The 26,157-nt window shown below is 36.1% G+C and overlaps 1 protein-coding gene across 9 annotated transcripts in view; it reads right to left on the bottom strand.

The window, feature by feature from the left end:
• Positions 1 to 1,431: 1,431 nt before the first annotated feature.
• The window catches only part of CACNA2D1 (calcium voltage-gated channel auxiliary subunit alpha2delta 1), a 361,055-nt gene continuing 336,329 nt past the window's right edge, over positions 1,432 to 26,157 (bottom strand). For 5 of the 9 annotated variants that reach the window (XM_038153955.1, XM_038153957.1, XM_038153959.1 and 2 more), the window contains 12 exons: positions 25,271 to 25,357; positions 24,846 to 24,913; positions 23,469 to 23,507; positions 22,216 to 22,287; positions 21,619 to 21,771; positions 21,465 to 21,517; positions 18,518 to 18,573; positions 18,235 to 18,364; positions 16,798 to 16,910; positions 13,746 to 13,828; positions 12,366 to 12,454; positions 1,432 to 6,000 (listed from right to left, as the gene is read on the bottom strand). In XM_038153955.1, the coding sequence (XP_038009883.1) occupies positions 5,964 to 6,000; positions 12,366 to 12,454; positions 13,746 to 13,828; positions 16,798 to 16,910; positions 18,235 to 18,364; positions 18,518 to 18,573; positions 21,465 to 21,517; positions 21,619 to 21,771; positions 22,216 to 22,287; positions 23,469 to 23,507; positions 24,846 to 24,913; positions 25,271 to 25,357 (980 nt within the window). In that variant the 3' untranslated portion in view covers positions 1,432 to 5,963. Of the gene's footprint in view, positions 6,001 to 10,587; positions 12,455 to 13,745; positions 13,829 to 16,797; positions 16,911 to 18,234; positions 18,365 to 18,517; positions 18,574 to 21,464; positions 21,518 to 21,618; positions 21,772 to 22,215; positions 22,288 to 23,468; positions 23,508 to 24,845; positions 24,914 to 25,270; positions 25,358 to 26,157 lie in introns of those variants that run through there. The other 4 variants (XM_038153956.1, XM_038153960.1, XM_038153964.1 and 1 more) reach the window with 2 other exon arrangements.

The following is a 26,157-nucleotide window of genomic DNA, read 5'->3' as shown; positions in this document are numbered from 1 at the left end:
TTGAATATTTCCAAATTATTGGAAAGAGAGACATTGTTCTCAATGTCTTTTGCAACAGAGAAAATGTTGTACCATTTAGGGTGGGCATATTTTTCAGTCAAGCATTACAAGGAGCACTGGACTAATAGATGTGACAATGAAGGCATTTTGTAATATCCATGTTATATAATGTCTTGATTTCTGTAGATGGTTAGCAGCAATAGAGCTGCATTGGACAATGTGAAGAGTCATCTCTCAAAATAATACAATATGACAGGCCAAGTGCATTCTGGTTTGATTTGCACAAAGGATGAATATAGAATATCTCACTGTAGTGCAGCCCTTCCCATATCAAACTGATGAGGTCAAAGATGATTATAAGTTCCAGAAGTGTGGGGAAAAAACCTTGTGTTGTCCAAGAGTGTCTTCTCCTTTACTTAATGGCCAGTGCATTGTAATACTGTAATTAAACATGTACAAGAAAGGGATTTTGGGGATTTATTTATTTCTACATCTCAGTGGCAGTCAGCCTACAGAAAACATGGAGGAGTGTGTTTATCATGTGGGGATAATCATGTAGTTAGGAGGCAATGTTTAATCTAGTTGAGGCTGGTAATCCTGGATGTTGATGCACAGTGTCATGCACTGCCTTGTAGCGTTTCCACATGGGTGATCTATTACTTTGCAGCACTAGAATCTGCATTTGATTTCTTATTCTCTTATCTACTCCTCAGGGATCCAGTAAATCCATCAGAATTTTACAACTGCCATTCTCTCTGGGCTGTGCCACACTCGCAGTCAAGGATTAAATTCAGGCTTCTAAAGCAGTTGCTACTTGCAGCCTTCTGCCCTGCACTTCAGACAGAGATTGCCAGTGCCCCTTCAGGAAATCTGAAATCCAGCAAAGCACCTCCTGAGCACCCCAAGCCTGTTTATTGGGGTACATATATCCACTTTAATTTTAGTCCTCAGCTAAGAACAGCAGCAGTACAGAAGCTGACAGGATCATGACTCAGTTTTGGTCAGAGGTGGGGACGACAACTTGGGCAGGACCCATCTGAGACATCTGATTTTACTCTGCTTCACCATGTGAATGAATCCTTGGACTTCATCAGTGTTTATAAGTTAGCAAATGGCAACCCTTCCAAAAGCAATTGTTTCAGGACAACAGGGATACTTCAGCTTACCCGAGAGCTTTACAGACCCTCAGTTTTCATTGTTTCTTTTTTTTTTTTACCTTTTTTTTTTTTAATAATTTTCAGAGTCACTAATGAAACAGAAATTAAGGCTGCTGTGCATCCTTCTCTGAACCCCATGAAGACCTGTGTTAAGCAATTGTTTTCACCCTCCTCAGACACTTAGGGTAAATTATATGAAATAGAGAACTATTATAGCAAATAATATAGGCTTATTTACATATTTTATTATACAGAATAAACAATAAAATAGTTGTTGATTTTAAATGATAAACTTTTATTCTGAATATACTGTTTTTGCACAATAATTAACACAACAGTTTTAGGATTATAAACTTTTTATAACATTATTGTACAAATTTTTACAAAAAAATTATTTTTTTCCAGGCTTGTCAAGTTCCACAAAAGTGTCAAGAGAACACAAGAAAAGGGAGAAAGACCTGCTTGCCTTGTAAGAGCAACCAAGTCTTTTTTTGCAGAAACGCACACTGAGCAGTTCAATAAAAATATCCCAGAAAGCATGATCCAGACATTCCATACAACACAAGAAAAGAAGACAGCTTTGTCAGATCACAATCGCAATTTCATGGCATCTGAACAAGACAGTATCCCTTTAGCCTCAGTGAAATATTTCTTCAAGATGATGTTTTTCTTTCAAACCATAAACAGGACAAATGCAAGTAGCTGGGAACAGGGTGAGGCTAACTTTTCAAAAGTCTTGAATTGTATTCAGACGCTTTGTTTTAATCTTTTTACAATAGTGTACAATGAGTATTAACAATATTAACATTGTGGTATGAACAAAATAATAATAAATGTGGCCTTTGTTAAAGGCTTGGATGTCTGATGAAGTTAGGGTAAAAATTTAATCCTAAGAAAGGAGTTATTAAGATTTCACCTTACGTAGACATTCCAAAAACACCCGAGTGCATTGCAATGCCTTGTAGGCATTAATATATTTCTTAATAACCAGTGTGCTAGCATCTGAATTTTTGGATCAGTAGTACTGAGGTTGTGTTTTGGAATTAAGTCATACTAAGCATGTTTGTTATGTGTTAATGGGAAAAAAGATTTTAATGTCTCTTCAGTGACAGCAAAAAGCTCTCAACCACAGCAAGTAACACTTGGGTTGCAAAGGTCACTTAAAAGGGATACTGCCTATTTGAAACCAGTAAGGCCAGGTTTTAAGTTAATAAAAGGAATATTGTAGGAAAACTTACAAATGGCAGCAACACTGTTGTTTTTGTCAAGTCAAGCAGTAAAGCCTCAAGCATTAGAAAAATGAAAAAGATCATACTAAAGTCTTAAAGGTACAGGACCTAAAAATCTTGTCAATCAGACCTGCTATGTCATGTTAAAAACCTGTTACAAATATATGGACCACGGTCAGTGTTTCGGCAGTAATGCTGGTTGTTTAAAAGAAAAAACTAGAAAGAAACCTTTCATGTTAAGTCCTCAGATCATGTTTTGCACAGTACCATGCTGCAACAACTGTACTGGTGGTTACAGGTGTACAATACACTGCATAACTTCTGCCTGAACTGAAGCGGTCCCAACACTTCCCTTCAAGCTACTTAAAGGAGTTGAGCAACCATTGACAGAGCCTTGTATCTGACTTTAAAAACCACAGCTTTTTATAGTATATCATATTTTAAAATATCCTAATTTAAATTTTAGGCTCAAGCTTCTTCTTTCAAAGACAAGAGGACTATGATGCACTGTGAGAATAAGGATACTCTTCTGCATGAGAATTTGTATTTATTCATGTGAGTTATTTCTATCAGACTGGTATTGACATTTTGAGACAGATGAAGTTCAGATTGCCTTTTCGGTCTACGTTTTTCATCTTGCAGATATTGGGGTGTTTTGAAAACAAATTTTGACAATCACTTGAATATATTATAATATATAATTTCAAAGTATTTAAAATACTCACTATTTCCTTAAGTATTAATAAGATGGGAATCATGTTGGCTAAATGTTTATGTAGAACGTTATAATGTTAGCTGGAAGGCTAAATGTTTATATAGGTCCTATAGAGGGGCGAAAGAGGAGGAACAAAGGACATTTCCCTCTCTGGATCACCCACGAGGGTTGTGTGTCTGCATGGCCTGGGCTTCTCCCTCCTCTTGCATCTGAGCACTCTAAGGGAAGTGGGATGAGAGCAAAAGCCACAGATGTTTCCTGTGGCAGCATGAATTTGCGCCATCTTTCTTTCTTCCAACAAACTCTAATCAAATGCTTATTGAGTGACTCTAAATATGGCCTACCAGCAAAGGTAAAGTGTTTTAAACAGTACAACTTGTCCATGAAGGGTTTCTTTTAGGAAGCTAAGTGAAAACTACAGAGAACTTATTATACTAACATGAAATTAAAAGAGCACAATGCAAATCAATGAGCATTTAAAGTAACCTCAGAGTAAAAGCAGTGAGTGCAGTAATTATTGGCCTAATCTTAGAAAACTTCCTCCTCCCATAAAATGTCAATTGACCACATTAAGGAAAATCACTAGATGCAGTCTTGGCATTAGAAACCCACAAACCAATTTTTTTTATCAGGTGGTAATTGGTGCTAGAATGAAAAGAACTACAGCACTATGACTAGAAGGAAGAACTCCAAGTTTATCTTCACCCTTATCAACAACATTAGCTCACCTTCCCTGAGGAGGACCTGAAGTCATCCAAAACAGTTAATTGTACTTTTAACCCTACGACATTGCTAGGTATATATATATTTTTTTAAATCCATATTTTATCACTGAACAAAAGGTCAGGATTTCTGTTTTTCACTCACTGTATTTCCAAACATGAGAAAATACACAGCTGGAGCCAAGGTACATGAAAAACAATGAACCAGCCATGAGTACAACTACAGTAGACATCTGATCGTTCAAGCCACACCATGGCTTTGAGAAGCTTCTTCAGTTTTCATAGGATATTAATGCATGCCCAATTATTTTTTTAAGCTTTTGGCATGATCAAAATTATATCAATCAATTGCCAGCATATACATACCGATGATTTGCATTTTTTTATTTTTTAAAGAGCTAATGTATTGTGTCATATTAATATTTGCGTATTGCAGTTAGCAGAACTGTACAATACCAGCAGAGTTGCACATTCATTGGTTTAAATGTCTTGCAATACTGTTTAGTTTTGAAAACTAGAAAAAAAAGCGCAAATCATATTTTGCATCAACACTATGCTACACTGTAATATTGTAATTTACTGCACCAACCTGTATCACCAATGAGGTTGTATAAAAACAACTTCTAGAGTTATTATTCACAATCAAGTATCAATGTGCATACATATAGATTCAAGGCTCCCCATTTGTTTATATTTTTTCAAATCGCAGCAACCAGGTCACTTTGCTGTTAAATATGCTATTTTCAATAATAAATAGCAACAGCATAAGTTTTAATATTATGGGTGGGTTTATATGAAGGAAACAAAGGGGGAACCTGATATGAATCTTAGAGAACATATACTTCCAAAAATAAATGTGTTAAATCTGATTTTTATATTCTTAAAATATCTGTACACAGGTTTTCATGTGAGATCGCTATTCTGTAAAAAATCCACCTCAACCCTTTTGTTACAATAGCTATATTTACCCTATTTTCTCAGCTTTTTCATTGCACAGTATATTCAGAGCTCTGTTTCATAATATAATATAATATGATTTGTTTGCAACACATTGCAATGTTTAATTTCTCACACAATACAAGAATCACTCTGTTATCTTTTCAATGAACTATACTCTACCATCAAAGAAAACAAACTGAAAAACAGTAACTTAGCATCATCATCATGCAAAATACCCCTGGAAACCAACATTCAAATATCACAAAGACATTTTTTATTCACAAGCGTTTTTGTTTCAGCCTTTGAAGAATTTCTACTAGCTTTATATGTAACTGCATTGTGAAAAGGAGGTGAATATTACATTGAAATTAACAATTTTTGTCTGACAGAAGATTACACCAAGTTTAAGATGAAAATCACTTTTTTAGTTACACTCTCCAGTACCTTTGTATTTCGAAAACCAGTAGTTTTCTCCCTTCCCTCCTTTCTACATACAATATCAACCTACCAAAGCTTAGCTGTCTGTAGAATTCATTTTGGAAAATTTAACACTCATCATAAAGCATTCCAATCATGCTGAACTTCTGGTGAAGACTGGCCAATATTTTCATTTTACTCAAGTTTGGACAAAAGTGATGTTAAAAGCAGCCATTGTGGTGCTAGTAATGTATATTGGGGAGAACATTTTCCTTTGTCATTTTTCCTTTTGGTTTTTAAACAACAGTTCATGTAAAAGAATATAAATCTTCAAGATATCCAAAGCTTAAAAGAAATGAAAATCATATACATAAGCTATTGTTAGGGGAGCCCTTTTACATGAAGTCATCAAGATTACAACAACAAACAAATGAATAAACAAAAGGTTTTAGCTTTCCCCAGTGGGGCAGGTACAGAAATCTGTTTGGATGGCGTGGATGATGCAGCACTCACACACAGTTAAGGATCTGACACTCCCACATGCAGGCATCGTGGTGCCTCGATGAGTCTCGCAACGCGTGATAACCAGACACGAGCGCTGCTGTTCTGCTGCTGTCTCAGTAGCTGACCTTTCCGAAAATGAAACTGAGGCTATCGTTTTGGCCAGGTCTTGATTAAGTTATGCAGGTTTTGGTTTAGCAAGGTCATAACTGGCAGTGTCTGCTGCCAGATAACAGCCAAAGCAGGACCACCTGAATTGCTACCACAGACCACAGTGATGGACTCAGACCAGAGGCCCCACCGCAGTCAGCCGAATCTTCCTGTCGACAAGAAGAGAAGAAATCATTTAATATTAAATATAGGGAAGCTGCTTGAGAAGTAATCTACAGCTTAGTTTTCAACATTTTTAACTATCATTGAGCCATCCTTTTTGGTCTTATATGAGTTATTTTTCTAAAATAACAGTAGAATAATTCCTGGAAGTTCCTCTGATTTTTGATACGAAGACTGGCGTTATTACTTTAACTATAAACAAGGGAGGATTAAATACTTTCAAGGTTTACAGAACAAACTTATGAACTAGATGGGATACTTACACCATCCATCAAGAAATGCTATGGAATATACCTGGGGGCCCCAGTAAACACCATCTATATTGCTTAAAATTGCATTCATTTTAAGATTCTGAGTACGACTTTATTGTGAGAAAAGGTAGAAGAAAAGATAACTTTTCAAGTTTAGAAAACAAATTCCAAAATATATTTGTGTACATTTCATCAAATGATTGCACAATAAAATGAATATGGTATGCAGGTGAAGATATGATCAAAGAGAATGAAAATCCTTTCTCTGCCTCTGCTGCTCTATTCAAGTACGAGAAGAAAATTTTCTGTTGTTGCACTACTTGTATGTGCTTGATGCAGTTTGAAGCTCTCTCTCAGCTGCACTGCTCTCATGCATCAGTAACTATTCCTTGTGCCACACAGCAATCACACCACTTTTCCTCATTCCTCTCCACCATTAATTGCTGATCCTTGGTCTCTCTTTACTTATAATGCTTAATACCTTTCACATGAAGGGCCCATTAATTACTCTGGCTGAAATATATTTGACACCTGTTCTGGAGCCTGTAACACCTTAAACCTTGTTTCTCAAGACTGATACAAACTCTGATTAGTACCTAAAACACCAGGAAAATTTTCCCCTCTCCACAATGTCTGAGAAGTCTGAGATTCATGGGTAGATCTGAAGGCTGAAAATATTTGGTCTTTCTCTTTTCTTTCACAGTATTCTGTACCCATGGTATAAAAAGACACTTTCCATTTTCCAAAAGATTCCAAGCCTCCAAGGGCAAGAAAACAGTGTAGGTGGAAAGGAATTTAGGTATATTAGAAACTAGGGAAACTTCTTGAACAGGAGCAATATGTGCAGGGAGGGACAGACAACTGAAACTGAGCAGTGACAGAGACTGGCTGCTGGCACAGAAATTACAAATATATATATATATATATATATATATATATATATATATATGTATAACAGAAGGCAGAGAAAAGCCAACAGGCAGGGAAAAGCTCCTGTTTCAGACTGACATGCCACTGAGGCATATGCAATTAATACTTAATGTACCCCAGACAAGAATGGGGTGGGTGTGCATGGTTGTCTATAAAATGTACAATTAGGATAAAAGAGTTCTTAAACAACCTTTAACTTATTATTACCAAATTTCCTTAAGCAAATTTTGCTTTCATTAAGCAAAACCTCCCAGCTTTGTAAGAATAGCAGTGCAGGACATCAAGTTTACTCAAATGGGGAAGAAGAAGAAAGTACATAAAAATGGCAGATCAGATATAAACAGGAAATGAGAGATGGGGAGGGGGATAAAGTGGTTTTTTTTGTAACCACCCTGTAGAATACACTAAAACGATAATAGAAATTTTTTACTAAATCAAAAGCACAAAGCCAAATATCATGTTAGGGCAACTCCTTCATAACAGAGGTGTAAAGACAGAATTTGGAAATTGCAGGGCATAGCAAAGGCCTTCAATGAGTTCTTTATACCAGCTGTAATGGGTGAGAATTTTAATGTTACTTATTCTGAACACAATGCATTCTTTAAAGCTGGTAGGTTTCCAAAACAGTTTGGGAAAAAATATGAAAAATCAGATAAAGCAGACAAAATAGACTCAGTACATTATCAGGAATTATAGCATTCACCAAGAGTCTCCTTTAGAAACTTGGATGCAAAAAAACCCCAACAATTCCGAGCCCAAAAAATCCCCAAAAAATCAGCATTCAGTTTCCTTAGAAAGAAACAAAAATTCATTTTGTCCTAAGCAAATACCTTACATTGGCTGCCATTCTTTATTAACAGTAGCTTTTTCCAGACTTATCTCTGTCATGTGTTAACTTTACCATTTAGCTGTATACTTTTGGCTTAGGCTTTTTTGTTTTCTTTGGTTTTGTTGTTTTGGTTTGGTTTGGTTTTGTTTCTTTTTGGTTGATTGCACTCTACAAGTTCAAAATTCCTAAGGTTTCTGGTCAACAAGAAATCCTAAGTGAACTCTGCTTCACCACTAGGATGCTAAGATTTCAAGATGCACTGAACATTCTGGTTTATTTAGTTTGGCTCTGTCACTATTTGCATCTGCATTGTGTCTTGTCATGCAGTTTTATTTCTATTTAAAGTACTTAAAAATAACCCTGTTGCTTCTTCCTCACTGTGACTATCGTTAAAAACAGAATTATCAGTAAAGGTTTCCTCTCACATGAATTCAGTGAATGGTACTCAGTGTTACCTCTTGGTATTTATTATTCTTATCACTGAAATTACTTAGAAGAGTCATCTTTGAAGAAAGAGTTGAAAGCAAAGCAGGAGATTTAAAATTTCCAACAGACAGGAGACGTCTGGAGAGTGTAAGTAGTAAACTGAAGGTCTTAAACAAAATTGTGCATAACATGAAGGGAAAATACCTTTATAGCAAAAATGGCATCCAGTATAGATAGAAAGCAAGTAGGCCTCCACATATAGAGTCATACAGGACTAGCTTACATCATCTTGCATTAGACCAACTATTGCAAATTATGTTGATAAATTAATCCTACCACCACATCTTTTTGAAAACACCCTCTATTCTGTTGTCCATTTCTATTTGCTCTATGAGTTGTTTTTTTTTAACCACACCACAATTTCTCAACCGCTCTTATATCCATCAGTCATACAATATAATATTCTTATTGGGTTGAAATGAAGTATTTTAGTATCTTTTTCCCCTCTCCCTAAGACTACACAGAGAAGTTTTTAAAGGATTCAAAATTCACAATAGTAGAGAATATCTTGGAAACCTCATGCAGAACAGGCATCATCTTATTATGAACGACAGCATTAAACTGCACTGCACAAAAGTATACAAGGTTTATACACATATTTCAAGCTTAGTGAGATTTTAACCTCATATTGATCAAAGCCACATTAAATTTCTGAGGTTTGTAGACCAATTTGCAGTGGTAAACCAGCAGTTCTGCCAAGAACAATTTCCAAATATTGTCTCTGGAATCAGTTAATTCTTTCGTGTCCTAAGCTAAAACAAAAAGCGTAGTGGCAAAGAAGGTACAGTAAATCCTATCTAAATTAATTTTTTCCCCACAGAATTCCACACTGTAATTTTCTTCTGTGCTCTCACTGTTGTCAAAACTACAGGAAATGTGAATATATAAAATAAAAAAGAGGACAAAATCTGATTGTGTTTATTTGCATGAATTAAAACAATCAACAATCCCCTTGAAATAAGCAGGATTCCACCCCCAATTTAAAACCAAATTGAGAAAAATGTCAGTTTTGAATGGTCTTCAAAATGCCTTTTTTAAAAACACTTCCCCTTTTCTTGAGTTTGAAGAAAACTTTTCAGCTGTTTCATGTTAATGTTATTTTTGAGATTTCTTCTAAAGTATTTTATAACATAGATATACAGCATTGTTTTATCTTCTCTTTACATTATCTTATCTTTACCTCTTCTAGTGCAATTAGACACTGAACTATTTTTAAGCAGTTTCACTGAAATTTTCCAGCCCATGACATTAATCACACAAATCCTGAATAACAGACCAGCTGGGGATGTCCTCTCTTTGTTGTCTTCAAAATTATGTCTGTGTATAAATTCTCTTTGAAGAGAGAGAGAATTGTAAAAGAAATTGGAAAGAATTGTTGTAGGCTGCTTTCTTTTCACCAGAAGTGTATGAGAAATGTCTTGCATTAATTACATCAAATTTCCTTGCATGCTTGAGGTGGAGAAGTGTCAAATCCAAATTCATCTTCTTCAAGTCATGCCTTACTAGGACAACTCTAGATAATAAGGGTACTCTATAGCATCACATTCTATGAAAATTATTTAGCACTTTCACAATGGAAATGAATGTTTTTATAAAATCATTCCTTCATTATAAAGTATCAAAACAACATAGTCATTGCTATATATCAGCATTTCCTTGAAGACACTGCCAATCCAAAGTTTTAAAAATACGCTTGGAACTATAAATACATAAATACGTATAAGCTAAGGCTATAAACACACTTGTTACTCCTTTAGAAGTGCACTATAACTATTTAATGTACTAAAACTTTGTTTTTAAATGATAAAAATTCATCAGAATCCACTGTGCTATTCTGACTTATAAAAGGGTAAAACATCTGCCCAAAGAGCTTCTGATGTGGCCTTTGATACCAATGGATTACCTCAGTCATACTTTTATAAGCATGTATTTTAAATGTTTCATATTACATTGTGAACACCTTTGCTTTTACTCAAGAGTACTTTCCAGTTTCAATGCATGGTCATTTACATATTTTGGGTTATCCTCCTTTGTCCAGACTACCAGACAAAGCTTGCCAGGACCGCTAATCCCCTCAAAGCTCCCACTGACACGCCTGGAAGCTGATGGAAGTAAGACATTCCAAGTGGGGGCTAAAAACTTGTACAGTTCTTTTCTTTATTCTCAGGCATGGCAAACAAAACCACTGGGCATGTGCAAAGTAAGAGCAAGCCATTTGAGGCAGTGATAATGACTATTTTGTTATCCTTGATGAAAAGCAAAAAAAACCCAACAGGTTGGTGAACCTGATCAGCTGGATTGTATCTGTGTTGGCTTCAGTGATTTTAATATAACTACATAGATTAATGTCCAGAGAGAACCTGTTTCCAAAATCACAAAGTTATTAAAAACAAGATGGATGAACAAAATTACCTTTATAACTTTCTGTTGCCAAAAGCTTATCAGCTAAAATTATATTCTGGGTGTTTCCCACCTTCAGTAGAAAGCACATTTTGGGCATAAAGAATTCAGCTCAAGGTGAGTCTCTGCTGCTTTATGTACACCGGACAGTAGCTTTTTAATTAAAGAAAGCTATGTGCAGAGCAAATTGCATGAACAAGAACATGAGATGTTAATCTAGATTTTAATGTGAAATACAACTGGCTTAAAGAAAGGCCTTTCGCCTTTCCCTACAACCTTTTGCCATGGTTGTGCAAGTTCCTAGGTTTGCAAGAAACTATATAATTTAAGTACAGAATAGGAAATTTCAAAATTACTCAAAAAATAAATTGTTAAACAGAATTTAATTTTTTTTAAATTTATGTTCGAGATATATTAATTGAAACTTCCCTTAAGTATAGACAGAATATAAATTACTGTTCTAAATTTTAGTTAATTTCAATTTTTCATTAATTTTCAATATTTCATTACACTAACTCTGAAAAGTGCCCTGTAAGCTTTCAGTTCTGCCTCAGAGTGCTTTACTTTGATAGGCATGTGAGTATCTCCCTCTAGTGGTTTTCAGAACAATGTTGATCAGAGCCCCCTTCAGACATACATTTTTTGCTCTAATTTAGCTCAGCAGCTCTCTCGCAGACATGCCACTTGCACAGTAACTCACGATGCAGTCCCACACCATCAAATGCAGCACAGTCTAATAGCCAAGGCTTTAGTTGGAAACCCCAGAGTCTGCATTTGGTCAAAATACAGGATCTTACTTATATAGTTAATTAGAAGCAAAATCTCACCTTCTGCTGTTATCAGGCAATGTTTAGGTCACCAAAAATTAAGAAGTAAAAAAATATTAATCTACTGAATTCCTAGTTTAGCCAAATTTATCCACACCATTATCTTTCATTATTAACTGTTGTGTTAATTTGAATGCAGTCAAAACTCCTTACTCTTCTCAAAAGCAGCACTCACACATAACATTCATCCTTGCCACTCCTAAATAAAGCTTTACTTTCACAGGTATGCTGTCTCTTCTATTTGATTTGTATATTTATTTTTCTCTTCGAAAAAACTGTCTTCTTCTGTTCATTTTAACAAGGACAAGATAAAAATTCTTAGAAGTGAAGGATGCGGACTCAGCTGGTACATGTGCAATCCTAAAGAGCCAACCATACAAATCCAACAGGTTCCCTTGTCTTTGTATGTTCTATGGGAGAGGCCCTCGTGTTTAGTAATTGTGATTTATAAGGCTCCAGACAGGTTTTTTTCATATTTAATTTCCCTTAATATTGCAACAGTAATTTACTCCAGATTGTTGCTTTTGGGACTCGCTTCATTCTGTTTTCTTTTGTATGTTCAGTAAGTAAAAAAGTCTGCTAATTTTTTAAGCCAAGAACAAAACAAAAAATTAGAGAAAGTAACTGACCATCCACACCACATGAAAACTTGCAGAAAAATGAAGATAGGAGCGGACATCATGGCAGAGGCACGACTCGTTGTGCATATAGGCTGATCCTATTAATAACGGGCAAAGTAGCAAGTAGAGGAAAGGAAAGAAAACACAGAAAAAAAGACACACAAGATGAGATATCATGCAGATTGCTGGCAGTTAGCAGAGTTAATGTGAAAGCATCCACCCAAGAGCAAGAGATTCACAGCAAATTTTGCAAATAAACTTAATCAAAACAATCCACTGTTACAAAACACATGACTTACACACTGATCAGCACATCAAGCTAGTGAGCAAGAGTTGTACTTTCACACACAATCATATCAGGATGGTTTGGATTATTTACAATGGCTGGATAGTTTTTGGATGGGTTTTCAACTTTATTTAATATTTGTTGGCCAGTAAGAAGACTTCCTTTTCAAAATAAAATTCGGTTACTAGAAAAATGCATTGAATACCAATTCTCTAAACTTTTTAAATACTACTGACATCTCAGTAATTGTGCCTCTTTAGAAGAAAAGCGGAGAACATACTGGAACAAATTTTGGTATACAGCAGTCATAGACAAATAAATTCACTGGTTTGGGACAACTTTCCACTGCAGAAATTGCAGAATTGCATGAGGCATTGAAAATGCATTTTTAAATTATTTAATGTATCTAATGCCAGGCACTTCCTTGTTCAGTACTATTTGTCTTGATATTTATTCTGAACAACTTGAATTCAGCATAATCTCTTTTGTATCTTTGAAAGGTAACATATAAATAATATTAAAAATAGCTTAGATATGTGGCACAATTATAATTTTTCTCTTTCAAAACTAATGCATTTAACACGTAAGTACCAAACAGCATAGTTTTGGTGATTTCAGTAAAGCAATGCACTTTTAAACCTGCCAATAACATGATCTAAAGGCAGTACAATTTGCAGAATTAGAAGCAGCATTCTAAAACATATAAAAATGTAAATAATTGAACAGTACTTTAAATAATATTTGGAAACATTTTTATAAAAATACTACTTCTAAGCCAAGATTATCATATACTTGTGCAAGCCATTGAAGAACTGAATTTCACAGTACCATACAGAGACCAACAGTTTTATGATCACTGATGATACTTTAGTGGGAATCATGTGTGAAAGTGCAATGGTTATAGGACAGGCAGATAAGAAAGCAGCTGTTAAGTTTATGTTAATTGAAATAAAGCGGCTATGGTCTAGAGTGAACAGTATGTTTAGTGATAAAAAGGTTACCAGGCACCAAGGTACATTTAAACACAGTTTTCACTGATCATCTAAAGCTGCTCTACAATTGTTTTTAAAGATAGTCTTAAAGTCTTACAACTTCAATTTTACCTGTTTGGCTTCATCAAAACAGATTTCAGGACCCTTTCTGTATCTAGGCTGTTTGACCATTTCACATGGATTTGGCCCTTCATCTGTTTCTCTGGTTAAGGAGTGTCACTGTTTTTCATGCAATGTACATGAGCAGGATCAACATTCTGTTTTTATTTTTATGGCAGCAGAGAAGATTTATGCTGATTCAGATAGTGCTGAAAGAAATATCAATATTCAAAGTTCTTTGTTCAAATTCAAGAAAACCGACCCAACCATTTATATAAATCAAAATGAAATACCTCTTTTTTATACTGCTATAATCAAGAAGATAAATATCCTGCACAACTTTTTAGAATATTTTCAGGACCATAAGCAGAAATAAAATAAAAGCTGGGTTCTTTCAACTTTTTCTGTATTGCCTTTTTTTTAATCATTGCATAAATATTTCAGAAAATATTTCATAAAGCTGTAAACTTTCAATGGTGCTGATTAGTTTATAGTTTATGTTACCACTGAGTTACTCTGCTATAATGGATACATAGTAAAAGCAATGAACCTTTTTTTTAAAAGTAATGTCATATACAGGTTGAACATGGCAGTGAAAAACTGTAAAAACTACTGATTCTATTATGGGTGCACTCATATTACCGCAAACATCATAGAAAAGATTGTGCCACTTCAGGCTTTGTAGTAAATGACAGGAGGACTACTGAGATCCCATTAACATTTCAGTGATGAAGGCAGACAGAGAAAATGCTGTCTATACTACCAGCAGAACAGCAGGAGAGAAAGGGGAGCTATTAATTAGCTAACTGAAAATATGAGATACTGCTTTAGCTCACATCTCTGAAATCCGTAATTGCTGGTGTTAAAGTGTCCTTCACACTGTACTTCACATGTGCCGCTGGCTAATGAGGGGCACAAGTCATTGCAGCAGACTTGAAAGGCATGGATATGGCAAACTGCAAAACAGCCTTCTGGTGAAACCTGCTTCCATTCAGTATGTTAAGCTTTGTAAAGCTTTCTTTTTATTCCACTCCAGGTAGCACACATATTAAAGCTTTTAAAAGAATAGAGTGCCAGAACTTATCCTAGTAGCTCTAATTTACACTTGAAGCAATTCTGTTCATACACTACCATGGAGAAGTACAGCAGCTTCAGTGTAACAAGTGGAGATGCCAAAGCAAAGAGAAGGCAAAATGATGGAGAATTTATTTCTGCAGATCTGCATCAGCCTTCATTCAGATGTTATCAGACTCATCTCTCCTTTTCTCAACTGTGGCTCAACTGAAAGTTGAAACACAAAAATGTTCCAAGAGACTGTATAAGCAAAGCTGTACCAGCCAAAAGGAAGCAAAGTGTAATAATAATCATCTAAATAGCACCCAAAGGTCATTTTGTCTGCTTGGGTGATGTTATGCTACATCTGCATTTCACTATGTACCTTAGTTACAGTAAAGAGGGAATAGCTTAGTACTGCATAGTTGAACAAAAATAAAACAGTTCCTTTAGTCAATATAAGCCCCCCCAGCTGTTCTGACTGCCATTTTAGGTAATTTACTTCTTTCTAGTAGTTTTGCGCTCCACGGGGAAATGCAAGTCATGTGCCCCTTCCCATCCATCATGCTTCATTTTCTACAGTGAGTGCTGTCCATAAATTCAGACAGTGGAAACAGTTGATCAAACTGTCATGGACTGAAGCCAATTAGAATATTAGGCTAAGTTTACATAGTTCTGTGATGACACCCCAATGTAACTTCCTTTTCAGCCCAAGCGTAGATGGAATTCCAGTTTTATTAATGTGGCAATGAATGCATTGCTTGTGCCAAAGAAACACAGTCATCTGTACCACCATCTGCTTTTCTTTCAGGAGTGGGAGGGGCTGTCTCAACTAACTTCCTGATGTGGACGGAGGTATTACTAATTGTTTTCCTTGTTCTGTCACAGTAATCCAAATTATGGTTTGATTTACCACTTCTGGCACACTGTCCTCAAGCCTACGTAGAAGAGAATGGCTGAGGTGAATTTCTCCTGACCTAGAATGTGTATATTGGTTTTTTGTATTTCCATCACCTACAGTTAACTACTGCAATGAACAGGCTAAAGCAGAGAGATTGGCATAAAGGTGGTTGTAAATGAAAACAGTCTTCCACATGCTTTTAACTTCAATGCTTGTGTTGCAAGAACTCTGCCTAGCATGTAAGCCACCTATGTCTCCAGCCAGCTCTGAAGAAATTCTGTACAGCTGGATGAACTCTAGCCTTTCATGGCTGATGCAGTTACCACAAGAAGCAAGCTCGTCTTTGACACTGGCACACACTAAAGTGCCTTCATCAACTAACCAACGTGCAGCATCTCAACTTTTCATGACTAAACATGCCTATCCTGGCCTTTTTATTTGTTTTCTCTAGACAGGCGTACCCTTGTCTTTTCTAAAGGTTGAACAAACCCAGGACACTCAGGCTTGCTTAGGCTTGCTTGTGCTCTCAGATGCCAACCTCCTTGGTGGCCCGACATTAGCCTCCGTCCTGTATGCCAGTGTGATCCTGGGATGCACACAGACCTCCAGATGTGGTCTCACCAGTGCTGAAGAGTTGGGATGGATCAGTTCTCCCAGTCTGCTGACTACACTCTTGCTGTCCTAGCCCGGGAGGTGACCAGCCCACTTCTCTGCAAGGCACAGTGCCAACTCACGGTCAACTTCTTGCCCACCACAAACCTCCAGCTTTTTTCTGCAAGTCTTTCTGTCACTCTGTCCCTAGCCTGTCCAGCTGGGCAATTATTCTGTCCTGGGCCCAAGATTTTGTATCGGCTTTTTTGAAACTTCATTAAGTTCCTGTGAGTCCATTTCTGTCTAAATTCTCACAAATAACAGCTTTGTTCTCTACCTCAATGAGTGCTGCTTCACATGATTTGTGATATCACCCACAAATACCTGCTACTTCAAGTATTCCAGTGGCAACCATGGTGATAACGTAGATAAGTGGGCCATTCCTCCCCAAATAGATTACAGTATCCCATAGCCAAAAATCATTCCACACTACTAAATAACATGATTTTTAAAGGATACCCGGCTTCTCCGCTTGCATCAGTGGCTTTGGGTCACAGGAACGGCACAGCAGTTGGCTGTCACTAATAATGAACACTAGATTGGTGTTTGAAATCTTCTCTGCATGATAAAGTCTGGAAAAAAAGTCAACAAAAACCTATGTTTAAATGAAGTAAGGAAATTTGTATTTGAGGAGGACACACAGTATTGGAATAAAATAATCCAGCTTCACAGATTGTCTGCCTGCTACTGTTTATCTTTTTTATTAACAAACAGTAAGAAAGATTTATAATAAATTTAGTAATCTTTTTGACATTTCCATCGTATCCTTTTTGAACTAGACTTGTTAGTGGAAAAATGGAAAAGAGCATAAAATGACTTTAATTGAGTTAATAGTTAGCTCTGTACTGCTACCACAGTAGCTGTACTGAGAAATAACATCAGTTCAGCATCAATTAACACAAAAAAAACCCCAACCACAAAAACAAACAAACAAAACCCCAAAACATAAACCTGTCTGTAAGAAGGTCGAGAGAGAAGCATGGGGTATGCATGTCATGTATTGGATGTGTATTTGTGGTATTTTTATGTCCATGTAATTCTGCAAAAGGTATTTAAGATAGTAGGGTCATTTTCAGTTTATAAATGAACCCGATGCATACTAGCAACATGGAGGAGGAAGGATGGAAGTTGAAAAAATGTCTGTGTGTTTTGACTATCTTCATTGTTCTCCAAAGCTCTCTCTCTTTCTTTCCTGGCTTGAAATACTGTCTTTTGTTGTTTGAAATCTGGCTATTAATTCTAATTTCTAAGATGCTTTCAGAAGTTTAAAATGTATGCAAAATCCCAGCAGACTCTTGTATAAAAAGAAATCTAGGTCCAAGATGCTGTGTTTCTGAAGTATAATTTTTTTTCATTAATTATTAAATAACATCTTCAATAGGCCTCCTTATGGTGTCTGGAGAGTTATTCTTTTAGTAAAAAAATATAATACCTTCATTTGCTTTATAAGACTCATGGCTCTTAAATCATGAGCACTATCAACTAGAACTTAAATTAGAAGGTAAATTGCATAATCTTCTTGACTGTCAAAAATTCGGATACATAACCAGATTAGAGAAGATCATATCCCTTGGGATATTGCAGAATGCTTTTAAGTTGACATAATAAATTAAAAGAAAACAAATTGGGACAGAGATAAAAATACAATTTTCATGGAGCACAGACTATAAAAAACCAAAACTGACTAAAGCATTTCTACAATTCTTTAATGATTAAAATGAATTCTAAACCAATAAAAAGAGAATGCAGTTTGTCTGCCTCTATTCTTCTCTGTCCTGCTTATGTAAGTTTGGTGAAGTTTATCCTAAATATATTTTTGCTTCTTATAATAGTGTCCCTATATTTAGCAAAATAAATAAAATCCCAAAGTTATTACTTATATTGAAGAAATTTTACCTGGAGCAGTTTATACAGTCTACAATCCCACCAAAGGATTTATCATTGTTTTCAAAGAAATATTGAGTTTGCTCAGTGATGCAGCTTGTTTTAGGCAGGGCAGCACCAAAATCATCATCTTCCATATCAGCTGATATAAAATAAATAGATACATGAATAAACAAACAGAGAAATGACATTTTTAAGTCCCAGACATAATGGGGAGACCCAAATATGTCCCCTGGCCTAGATTCTTACCTTCTACTTCACTCAAAGTTGACTCTTTAACATTCTTTTGACTTACCTGCTTCAAGGAACCGTGGAAAAGTCAAGCTCAAAAACAGCTGCTGTAAGATAGACCTGAACACAGAAAGACAATATATTTATTTTCAAAGGCTCTTTTCATTCTTTTTATTTTAATGGATACTTAAAAACTACTCAAATATAAGTTATTAACAATATTTTTTTAGGCTTTTGCTAGTTACCAAAGCTGTATTTCTCTAAACCTTCCAGTGTGACTCTGGTTTTCTTTTCCCACATTTTCACAGATCTTTCACACTAGTTTTTATTCTACTGTCCAGATTTGCTGTAAATGTGTGCCCACAAGGCACATAATGGAAATGTTATCACATTATCCCTGCCCCCCTTTATACCTCTGTTGGAGGAGGAAGAGGCATGTTGATGTTGATGTTTCTGTACAACTTAAACCAACTGGAACTCCTTTCTAACACACTCAGGGAACATGCTCCTGAATTAGATACTTTACACTCATTAAGGTTCATTAAATCTCTGAGAGGGAGATCAGCACTGGAATACTATATTTTAAAAAGCATTACTGTAACAGTTGACTTTTAAAATCATCTCTATTCTCTCTCTTGAGCTAAGGACTGCATTTCTTCCTATATATGCTGCCAAAATAGTTAAGTTTAAAGAAGTCTATTTAATTTTTTTTTCTTCACTGATGACGGCATTTTTTCCAATTTAATTTACTTAAAGTAGGTACCACCTTGCCACACACACAAACCCTTTCTCCTCTACCAGCCTGTCAAAACAGGAAGTGCAACAGGTATATTCTCTGACTGCCTGCTTCTCCTTAACCTTCCTAAGCTCTATTTTCCAGTTGCCAAGTTTTAGGCTTGCTTCTACCCACAAATATGACCCAATCTCATCTCATTCTGTTCTAACACTTGTTCTGCAGACAGAAGGGACTGTATAACTTCATTCAACTTTAAAGTTTATTTCTCCTTTTCTGGTGTGATTCCTGTGTAAAGAAGCTGAATATGCCTGTCACCTTCCCCACGGAGGCATTCCTCAAAGGAGTTCTGGATTCACATCCACGACTCTGTGCTTTGAATCATCAGAGGGACAGCACAGAGCAGTTATGGATAAGAAGAGACCTGATTCTATTCAATGGTGATGCAATTTGCTGACAGAAAATAGTAATCCCTTGTAATGGCTTACCTCAGAATTTACAGGGAACTGAACAAAAAAGGCAGCCTGGGAAAACTCCTAAATCTCCTGACTCAAAGGAGCATGAAGGAGAAAGGACACGCACTCTCTTAACCAAATGCTGATGTATCCCATATAAATTTTGAGAATGATCGCTCACACCTTTATCCCACATTTTTTGCCTGAAACACTATAGCTTTCTTTAATAACCTGGTTTCTCCTATTTCCATGTACTTGCTTTTGCCAGGTGCCTCACTGAATCCATTTTTTGGTCATCTCTTTTCACTATGCTTGCTTAATGGCCTTCTCTGCCTGCTTCTGACCTAGATTCCATTAAAAACATGGCCATAGTAAAGTGCTTTAATGTTGTGCTTTCAAGTTAAACATCACACAAAATAAACCTCAGGTCTAAATTGAGACCAGACCGCTGAGTCTGATTTGAACACTGATAAACCAAGGTTTCTCTGTTTAAAAAGAACTCAAATTTCTCTTCTGGATTATTGCCCATCTTCAATTTTTGAACCTTGCTGTTGTCCAAGAAAACCAAGATTATTTCTCTTCCTGTTCACTAAATATAACCAACAATAAAAAACATGTCTTCATAGTGCTTCTGTGAGAAAATTACTATATGGTTTTTCAGCTGATATATATTTTAACTCTCAGTTTTGTAAAGGAGGTAATTTATTTCAATTTGGTAATTATTAAAAAAAAAAAAAAATCATGAATTGTTGGAAAAAGGACCAGTCTCCAAGGGTGCAATTCATATCACAGCAAAAGCACCACATCAATGCCAATTACTTATCCCCATAAGGAAGGTGCTGAGGGAAGTAGCTGATATGAGTGTCAACCAACATGGCTCTGAAAAAGGTAAAATACCCCACCTGAGCACTGTGTCAGCTCTGCAGTCCTCAGCACAGAAAAACATGGGCCTGTAAGTGGCTGCAGACTAAGCCCATAGAAATGATCAAAGGAATGGGAAACTTTTGCCATAAGGAAAGGCTGAGAGAGTTGGGGTGCACTCTGAATAAAAGGAGGCTCCCAGGAGCGCCTTCTTTGTGGCCTTTCAGTACTTAAAGGGGGCTTTTAAGAAAGATGAAGACAAACTATAGCAGGACCTGTTCCAGCAGGATGAGAGCTGATGGTTTTAAACTTAAAGAGGGAAGATGCAGACTAGATGCAAGGGAGATATTTTTTACAATGAGGATGGTGAAACACTGGCACAGGTTGCACATAGAGGTGGAGATGTCTCATCCCTGGGAACATTCAAGGTCAGGTGGGATGGGGCCCTGAGCAACCTGATCTAGTTGAAGATATGCCTGCTCATTGTAGAGGAGGTAGACTGGATGACCTTTAAAGATCCCTTCTAGCCCAAATTATTCTATGATTCATGTGTTTTGTAAAATGATTCACTGAAAAGCAAACATTGATGTTCTTAGGACTTCTTGCTAGAAAAAGGCATGGATGATATTCTGAAATAGGGAACCAATTGATCAACAATTCAAAATGTGATAATTTAGACTTCACAACTGTCCATCATACTTAGAAAATTAATCCAAACTGCTTCCTGAAGCTGATCTTGTAGTTGGAACACACAGTCACAAAACCTGTCAGGAGCAGTTTTTAATTGAACTGTTGACAAAACAGTCATGTTTGAGACATAGCTAAGAATTTTCATGATGAAAAACTGCAGAAACAAAGGATCCAGAGAACTTTATGGAGGAAAAAATCCAAGCCAAATAAAGTTTCAACCCACTGAATAATTAGAGTTTGGATACAGAGATTTTCTACACACTCATACTTACCAGGCTGCTGCTGAAGCCCACCATCCAAGCTGCAAAATATCTGTTATTGTAGGCTGGGAAAAATAAAAAAAAACAACAAAAGAGGTTATTTTATTTATATAAACAAAAGCAGACTTTCAATGGATTGTCAGCCACTGCACATGGGTCTACTGACCACATAAGCAGAACGAAGTCCAGCTCCTTGCTTTGGTTCTTCTTCGGGATCACAGACTGACTGATAGTCATAAGACTTGTTAAAGGCATACAGGGACATGTTAATCAGGTTTCTCATCAGGCCAGGATCAATTTCACCAAAGAATCTTCCAATCTGATGGGGGGCAATACAGAGAGATAAGGTAAAACATTTCTAATTATTTTTCTCATAACGAAGTGCACAGTTCTAAATGCACCAGTTAGACAGTAACTGTAAAATGTAGTATCAATGAGACCCTGCCTGGGGAAGAGCAAGAAAAACATGAGAAAGAAGGTGTGAGGATAAGGATACTACTTGTCCTCACCATCTTAAGTCCATTGGCAGCCTACCAGCCTAATGGCAAAGCATGAAGAATGCAACTTGGTAGCAAGTTTGGTGTCTTCATCTATATATAAAACTGTAAAAAACATTAACAAACCCCCTAGAATTTCCGATCCAGCAATATTTTTGTGATTCGGAAATCTTTACAGTAAGTTGAGAGTTCAATGCTTTTTTTTTTTTCCTCTTTTAACTTCTTCCTATAGGTTTTCATGTTCTGTTCTTAAAGAATATACATACCTGTTGTGTATACTCATCTCGATTGGACATCAAAAGAAATCCACCATCATCAAGGATAACACAGTCCACATGCTATTGTAAGAAAGTGAAAAATGTTTACGGGAAAGATTTGTCAGTAGAGCACTGTAAGAAGCTTTTTTTTTTTTCCCAAGACATCATAGTATCTTCAAATCACCAACCAATAGCCAAGGGCCAATTTTAAGTTATAATAATTAGCATTATCAGTATAATAAAAGTTTCAACAGATCAAAGGCTTATTTGTGGCTTAATTTCATAAAAGTTGTTTTGCAAATTCTTATTTGCTCAATACTTTGTTAGTTCCAAGAGTGCTATATCCTTATTAAATCTGATTATAACTGGAACTCAGTTCATAATAAGGGGCAACAACTTCTCATGTGCTTCAGCCATGTTTAAAGTACTTTTCCATTTGCAGCTTTCAATAGTAAAGGTTTCAATCTTAAGGGCAGGCTCCCAGCTTGCTGGGTGTGATTATTTTCACTTGTCAAGCACTGTAGTGGGATTATTCCAGGTGTCAGGTGCAGGAATGGGAAACTCACTGATTCCATATGCTTTGCACTTTGTAAAAGATCCTTTCAGCCAGACACTGGAGAGATAGCAGTGAGGTTAAATAGATAACTCCCCACAGTACCCTTTCTGCTGTAATTCTTGCATTTAATGATCTTCACATCCCTCACAAGAACTCAGAAGGCCTGAGCATAGAAAAGCTTTTAAGCACATGGCAGAACCTGATATGGTGATGGTCCCTGGATCTGGGCTCTTCTGAGTGCCAGCAGAGCTATGGGGTCCCCTAATCCGGAATGTGCTGGGAACCAATGACTGTAGAAAGGCACATTATGGACTTTGGTGCTTCTAAATTTGCAATTACCCTTCTCTGAGTTACTCTATTTTTTTCAGAATTTTAAAAATTATTCTTTTTTTTTTCCCTCAGGATTTGTCTCCTGTTTTACAAATTACTGTCATATTTTTATCACATTTTTCTTGACATCATTCTCTGTTGCTTTTCCCTTACACTTGTTCTCATAACTTCATCACCATAACTACTTCACCTGATTTTATGCCCTCTTTCCCCCTTCTCCTTCTAACCTTCATCTTTCTCAAGACACAAACAACTAAGTTCTGTTTTCTGTGGAATTACCACTCAAATAATAGTGACAGAATCTGTCTTAGACAGATATAGAGAACAATGAATTTCAATACTCTGTCAGATATTCACAAACTGAACATTTTCTTACCATGCTATTTTTTTCACAGCCGCAGATTTCACTGTTGCACTAAAAAACAGAAGTATGGTAATCTTCATAAGAATGTTACAGAATAAACTGTATTTTGAAGTTATATTAATCACTCAAGACAAGAAAAAATGATTCTATTTTCAATATCTGTATATAAACTTCAATTTTGAGTGTGTGTCATTTATCAGAAATATCTCTCTCAACAACCTGTATTCTGTAATTATCCATAGTACAATCTTGACTGCCTTTCTCAAAGACTCTGATACCCTTTAACAGTATACTCAATATACATAAATAGTATGGAGTACTTGTCAGGATGTCAGTGATGTGAGCATAAAGCAAACCAGAAAGAATAGGAGAATTCCCATGTGTTTGGAGTTTGGAAGGAAAGCCTTCAAAGATATCTTTTTTGACCATGAAATGCTTCAAAGCATGGGAATCCTGTGTAGTAAAGGAAGCCCATTAACCCAGCTGGCTTTTATGGCTTTGATTCCTAACATGTTTTTTCATGTTCTTGTACATGTTTTTTTCATGATCGTGTTCTTGTGCGTACACATACACACACAACTGTGTCCTTGCATTATGCCCTCAGCAAAACAGCTCCCAGGTGATGCTGGAGTCATCAGCATTCTTTCTGAAATATTCATCCTACTTTCCATCATAAACTTATTTTTTGTATTTTTGTGGTTTTTTGTTCTTAACTGCTCTCACACTTAGGCAATGCACTTGCCTCCCCACTGAACTACAGCTCCAATACCCAAACCAGCCAAACTCTCTTTTTAATGCCCTGAACATACAACCAACCAAGCAACATTGCCTCACCCAGTAAAACCCCTATGTTCTTTAAGTTTCTTCATTTTGTGGCTTTCCTTCCACCATATACTATCAATTCCAGATTTTCTTTTCATTTAACCTTTCCTCCTTCCCATTTACACCTCAGCCCGTATTACACATTAGATGTATGGAATGAAATGGTTAAGCTCCTATTCCATTAAGTTCTGCTAAAATGCTGTGATGTTGGATGCAATATAAATCCTTACTGTTCACTGCTTGCCCATCCTGGATATTAAATAAGAAAAGATTCAACAAATATTTTGCAGAGCTTATTCACTGCTACAGCATAGTCTTACTACTAGCTAGAATATGTCATTTTTCTTTGTCTCAATCCATGTCTTATAATTATGAAAGCAAGACACGTACAAAACACGGCCTATTTCAACATAGATTTATTTTGTGCATTTGGATGATTTAAATACCACAACTACTTGGCAACTATGCATCAGTGTGACTCTGGCACAAAGAGACAGTAAACCTATTTGCATCTGAAGCTTTGAGAAATGCAAATAAAGTTCAAAAAAGACTTGGTCAATTGCTTACCAGGCTCTTGATTGTGGTTCTTGTGAAATTTTCCATCCAGCTGGTTGCATCAATTTTTATTCCAACAACTAACAAGAAATACATGAAAGTTTTTTTTAGTAAAATGAAGGAAAAAAGGTAACTGTATAATCCTAAAAAGGAGGGGGGGGGAAATTATAAAGACATCTAAATCAATAATCTGGAGAAGGATAAAATACGATTTTTGTTCAGTTGTCCGATCACCAACATTGTTCATGAGACTAATAAATTAAACACTCTTACTCAAATGCAAACAGATTTCCACTAGAAAGATTAAAACTGTCTTGGAGAAAATAATGTTATTATAGAGTGAAGTTACTTTGAAATCTCAATTAAATTTCCAATTTGCTGTTGAGCAACAACCAAATAAATAAAGTATTTCGAGTTTCAGTACCACTCTATCTTACCTGCTGGCTTCAGAAGTTTTCCATCAACTTGTATTTCCACAGCCTTGCTTACCATAATACCTGATTCATAGCTATTGGCACCACTTTCTGACAGTATAGAAGAGGAAAAAAAAACAAACCAAAAAAAAAACCAGAAAAAGAAGTTAGGATGACATGAAAGCCTCTTCCTCTGAAACTTAAATCTATTTTTATTCAAATACCAGAATGATTTTAAAAAATGCTTGTCCAAAAGCACTGACCCAGGTGCAGTACACATATATCACCTGTGTAAGCTTGGATCACTAACACTGGCCCGACTAAGAAATATTTGTGTTTAGTTTTCTTCTTTTTGTTATTCTTACTGCTTCATAAAGTTACTACAGCCTTTTCTTCTGCAAACAGAGCCATGAATACTCGTACACACATGGGCAGCTCTGTTAAAACCAGGATCAGAAACAAAGATTTTATCCTGATGTTGTCTGTGTATTTTCAATGCAGGGCATACTGACACCCCTCACTAATGTGCAATTTCTGCTCTGACTGACTTGAAACTGTTTTCAACACTGCTTAGTATGAAAAAGCAAGTTAAAAGTAGATTCCCTGGAGCGGTTTGAGGAGCAGCAAAGGCTTCAGGGAATTTTATTATTAACATCTTTACATTTTACTGAGAGAAAAATGCAATAAGTAATTATGAAGTAACAGTAATGAAGGATCCCATATGTTTAAGAGAGGAGTAAGTGATTTGTGGTAGCATCTATTTTTCAACAAACTTGAGCTTAATGTTGCTCACATCAGTAAGGAGCACTTGCTATTGTGCTTACATAGGTTTTAAATGTCACAATATCTCAGACCAACTGGTTTTGGTGAATAAGTGCAATTGTAAATAGAATCCAAAAGCAAAGTTTAAA

Source organism: Motacilla alba, chromosome 1A (genome assembly GCF_015832195.1).
Source record: "Motacilla alba alba isolate MOTALB_02 chromosome 1A, Motacilla_alba_V1.0_pri, whole genome shotgun sequence".
NCBI lineage: Eukaryota > Metazoa > Chordata > Aves > Passeriformes > Motacillidae > Motacilla > Motacilla alba.
Note: the sequence above shows the minus strand (reverse complement) of the source record. Positions and strands in the feature narration are given on the sequence as shown.